This window comes from Lathyrus oleraceus, chromosome 3 (genome assembly GCF_024323335.1).
Source record: "Lathyrus oleraceus cultivar Zhongwan6 chromosome 3, CAAS_Psat_ZW6_1.0, whole genome shotgun sequence".
In the NCBI taxonomy this organism is placed as follows: Eukaryota; Viridiplantae; Streptophyta; class Magnoliopsida; order Fabales; family Fabaceae; genus Lathyrus; species Lathyrus oleraceus.
This window is the reverse complement of record NC_066581.1, coordinates 353,771,013-353,776,558: the sequence shown is the minus strand read 5'-3', so window position 1 is coordinate 353,776,558 and position 5,546 is coordinate 353,771,013. Positions and strand designations below refer to the sequence as shown.

At 38.3% G+C, this 5,546-nt stretch overlaps 1 protein-coding gene across 1 annotated transcript; it reads left to right on the top strand.

The window, feature by feature from the left end:
- Positions 1-647, top strand: LOC127127636 (histone H3.2-like). The gene has a single exon (XM_051056895.1). It carries the CDS (start codon positions 79-81, stop codon positions 487-489), a length of 411 nt encoding a protein of 136 aa, XP_050912852.1. The 5' UTR covers positions 1-78; the 3' UTR covers positions 490-647.
- Positions 648-5,546: the final 4,899 nt, after the last annotated feature.

The following is a 5,546-nucleotide window of genomic DNA, read 5'->3' as shown; positions in this document are numbered from 1 at the left end:
ACTATCTTCACTATCATCGCAAACTCACATTTCAATTAACAACCAGTCGGTTAGCTTCCGTTTCTCTCTCCAATCGAAATGGCACGTACCAAACAAACCGCTCGCAAATCCACCGGAGGCAAAGCTCCAAGGAAACAACTAGCAACCAAAGCCGCCCGGAAATCTGCTCCGGCCACCGGAGGAGTGAAGAAGCCTCACAGGTTTCGTCCAGGAACTGTTGCTTTAAGAGAGATCAGGAAGTATCAGAAGAGCACAGAGCTTCTGATAAGGAAACTTCCATTCCAAAGATTGGTTAGAGAAATCGCTCAGGATTTCAAAACAGATCTCCGATTCCAAAGCAGCGCCGTTTCTGCTCTTCAAGAAGCTGCTGAAGCTTATCTTGTTGGTTTGTTCGAAGATACCAACCTCTGTGCCATTCATGCCAAGAGAGTCACTATCATGCCTAAGGATATTCAACTCGCTCGCAGAATCAGAGGCGAGAGAGCTTAGATTTTGATATTATGTAATTTCGTTTTGTAGTAGTTGCACTGTTAGGGTTTGGTTCATCTGTTATGAATCATAATTTAGGAATAACTATACCTACATATATTCGTAATGCTTATTTCTCTAGGATGAAATTAAAACCTAATGGTGTGTGTTAGTGTTAATAGTCGTTTAATCGAGTTCATCACTGTGGCAACAGCAATGTCTTTGACATAAGTAAGTGTCAATACGATAAATTATTTAAATTAATAGAAGTAATTTAATATAAATAATTAAATTTACTATCATGTTTTCAAGAATTTCAAGGATTAAACTCGCGCTAGTGTTTTACCTTGAATAGTGTTATAAAAAGTAAATGTCTATATCATCTCTATCGATTAAAATTGCAGTTTTCTTTTACATGACACAGACATGATTGTTCATTTCAAGCCAATATTGGATTTCTTAAAATATAAGTAGAGTTTCACTCGATTCTCAAATTACACCCAAATATCAAAGTTTTCTCTTTCCTACTCTTTAAATTTTGAAGCCCTTTCTCCGCCTTTTTATTCGTTGAGTTTTTTTAGTATCTCTTTTTTTCCTTAAAAATACTTTTTTGAAAAATTTCTCTTATGAGAAAAGTCAGGTTTGGTTAACTTTCTATGGAGAATAGAGTTAAAAAAATATATTTGCAAAGAAAATATTAGAATTGATATACGTATCATATTTAAGATGTAATTTTATAACAGTTCTTACAATAGACTAAGATACTGAACAATGTAATTAAACCATTTTATCTTCAAGATTTTGTTGTTGTTAATTTGTTTGCACAATTTTTATTAAAATTTTGTAAAATATCTTAAAAAGTGCAACATAGTATGCCACATAATTCAATTTTTTATAAATAATCAACTTTTTGAAAAATAGTTTTAAAATTATAAATTTTCCATTTTTTTAAAATAATCACATTTAAAAGAGGATGCGTCAGATGAACCGGCGCATCCCATATGGATGAAGAGGAGGCGCCAAAGGCATTGGCGCCTGCATTGGTAGTCTCATGAGGAGGCGCCAATGCCTTTAGCGTCTGCATTGGGCCTCATGAGGAGGCGCCAATGTCTGTGGCGCCTGCATGGTGCCTTAAGAGGAGGCGCTAATGCCTTTGCCGCCTGCATTTTATACCCCTTTCTATAAATACCTCGCCTTGGATGCAATATTTTTCACACAAAATCTTTCCCTACTACCATATTTTCTCTCATTCAACTCCATTCTCCTTCAAGTTTTTGTGTTTTAACCATGTCTGCATACATTCACAAGCGAAATGCCGATGTAATATTTTGCGCAGTTGCGTCTTCCATAAAGATTCGTCTCTGGAATACAAATTCGTTTGAACGTCTTAATCGGATGTTGAACAGTTGGTTAGATGGAGAAATTGGAGATGGTGAAAGGATGAGAAGAATACAATGACTTGTCTCCACGTTCAACCAAAATGGAGAAGTGCGTGGATGAATGGATATTAAGACCGACCAAGACGTTCGTAGGATGATGCATTACATGTTCAAAATTGTTTTGATGGTTGTAATCGCATAGTTCTTGTATTCTAGTTGTTTTAATTGTTTGTGTTATTGTTTATGTAATGGTATTTTCGTCACAGACGTATAATATGAAATAAATTTAGTTTTTCATATATTGCAACAGAGGTACATGTGAATTTATCTGGTTGTGCTCGTTCCAACACTATGACAGTTATTACGATTGTGACTTGACTGACGACATGAACTACATAAGCTAACCATTTTGTTCGTCGTATCCATTTCGGTTAGAATGCAGGTGCTGTTTCGGCGATCATTTTTCTTCCTTCGCATCACTTCGTTGTGCCAGACGATGTCCCCTTGATATTCTGGTTATTAATCCTCTTTTTCTACTACGGAAAAACTAATTTTATAAACATTTGATAGGCTGGTGACTTTGTAAACGTCAGATAGAAAGTAGGACGGATCCATTTGAACCTTTGAACATGTCGCAATGACATGGGAGTAGGGTGTACGAAAGGCTTGGAACTTTCCGCAGTCGCACCAACCTCTATCTAGTTCGACTCTGTACTGTCCCATCGGCATGCCCTCATTGTGATCCATGGACTCGGTAACAGTATACCAACCTTTAGTGCGGTCAAACATCGTGACTACATGTGTGTTTGCTTTGGCATCTTCATGTCTAATGAATTTCATTGAAGCATCATTGAACAACTGCCCATATTGCAACACTGAATTCCATTTGGAACGTCTGCTCTCAAATAGCGCCCCTAGCCGGAAATAGGTTGCCTGCACCAAAGCGGTTATAGGTAGGTTACATATGCCTTTGAAGACATAGTTAATTGATTCCACAAGATTTATTGTCATGTGGCCCCAACGTTGACCATTGTCGTATGCCCTAATCCACTTCTCCAATGGAATACTGTCAATCCACCATACTGCATTCGCGTTTGTCAATCTTATTTCTTCGCGGTAGTGTTTAAAAGAAGGTTATGATAATGCGTAACATGCGTTGACAACCTTCTTCCGCAACGTCTTGTCTTTGATTTCCCGCATGAAATTCTGAGCAATATGTCTAATATAGAAGACATGTGTCAAAGGAGGATCTTTCCAACCATTATCAATGTTATTATATGCACTAATGATTGAAGGGTGTCTATCGGAGATCAAACATAAGTTAAGTTGCAGTGCAACGTGCAATCAGAGATTTTTTAGGAAAAAACTCCATTCCTCAGTAGTCTCCCCTTCAACAAGGGCAAAGACGATTGGAAAAATGTTGATGTTGCCATCTTGTGCCACTGCCATCAGTAACTTTCCTTTGTATTTCCCGTACAACCATGTACCATCAATTTGTATAATAGGTTTACAGATAGAAAAACGCATGATGCATGGTTGATACGCCCAAAAGAGACGGTGGAGTATTCCATTTCCAATAGCACACGTCCCGTCTGGTCTATACGCGGGCAACGTTTCCAACTTGACAATAGTACTTGGAGCATAATGTTTTAGAGCCAATAGGTATTTTGGAAGTTATTTGTAAGAATCCTCCCAATTTCCAAACACCTTTTCAACAACATTTGTCATACCTATCCATTCCTTCTTATATGATGGAGTGTACTAGTACTCTGCCCTAATATGCAAGATTATTGTACTCACCTTTAACAACGGATTATCGCCAATGACAGACAATATTTCATCGCATATTAGCTGAGAGCTTAGTTCCGATGGTCTTGCATTGGTTTTCTCAGCATGCATGTGTGAACTGGACCCATGGATCCAATCTCCCAAGAATCACTCCTCTTCCGGTACGAAGCTGACAACTTGAAAAGATAGTGTGCATTCGAACAATAAACTTTGTATCTCAATGCATTTGTTCTATCAACTCTGAAATCAGCTGATAGTTGCATGTGAAATATTTTTATGGCTTTTACACAATCATCTTTTGTGCGAAATGTGTCTCCTTGTTTTAAAGATCCTTGCATTTGCACATAAGGATTGAACCATATATCTGATGAAGGTTCATCAGAACTCAAATTCAACCTTGTCATGTGTTGAGGTGGACAATATACATGACTAGCTGGTAATGGCCCCTCTTCCTCATCAGCGTTCACCATTGAATCAACCACAATCTCGACTTCTTCCTCTTCGTCATCTACAACATTCACCTCAACTTGTTCGTCATCAGTTTCACAAAACATTTGTGACTGATCAATGAATTGAGACACTTGTTATTGTTGTGGTAATATATACAACTCTATATCGTTGTACCCTGATTGTTCGTGACTGAGAAACATATGCTGAACATCTTCATCATCTCGAATCTTCTTCTGATAAAACTTCACCTGGTTCTCTGCAAACCAAACCAAATTTTTATAGATAAAACTTCATGTGCGTATTTGCTACAAGCATGAGATTGGTCAAGAATGCTGTCACTCGCCCCGATAAACGAGAACCCATTCATGTTCCCGTTTGCAACAAAGTAAGTGTAACACTTTACCATTTAATTAATTATATTTTATATTACAATTAACTGTAAATAATATTTTTCAATTTTTTTTATCTAAGGTGATCATTAAAGGGGATGAACTACAATAGGTGTCTGAAACATACTATTGTAGTTTATCGCAATCTATTGGACCACATTGGACCTGACAATGTAATACTCCTGCACAACTATATTTTAATTTAAAAATACTTATCAAATTATTTATCATCTAATCGTTTCGTATTGTTTTACAGTTTATCTGGAGGCCATATCCGGGTCTTGATCATGATGTGAACCATGACGATGCTGCAGTTTGGACAACAAAGACACCGATTATCCGGTTCACTACTGCGGAAATGCACCAGAGTGACCGGGTCAAACTGCAGTTCAGCATGCAACAACAGATTCCAGAACCTCCCACGTGTTTGGGGAATTGGCATAAAAAAAGAGTTGATACCCAATGGATTATTCATACTATAGAGACTTTGCAAAAGAGATGTGTCGTTAATGGAGGAATCGACGATAACACATCTTAAAGGAATCAGTCATCCATGGTGCAAGATCAACTCAACAATATATGGCATGGTTTAGGTCGGTAACAACTCAACAATTTGTGTCTAAGCCGTGGTATTTGATGGATCCACGCCAACTAGCTTCGTCATCGTACGCCCCACAACAATTCCCCGCCCAACACCAATGTTAAACCATCCAAACCCAACAACCAAGCTCACAACATCAACCTACCACATACACACAACAACCAAACACCCAACCTCGCAACCCGTTCATGTCATCCACCCAACAACCAACCACCCAACGTCGCAATCCATTCATGCCACCCACCCAACCACAAAACCAAGAATCAAACCCTACCCACCAACAACCATACGCTTCAACCACAACCGTATATAACCCAGATGCTTCATATGAGTCACTTCATCTTAGGCCCCCCACCAATGACCACTCAAACATCCCATCACTAAAACACACAATCATTGTTTAACTATAGTACTCCCCAAGAACCATTGCTTCGTTTCCAAAACGATTCAATGTCCCAATTTGGGCAACTA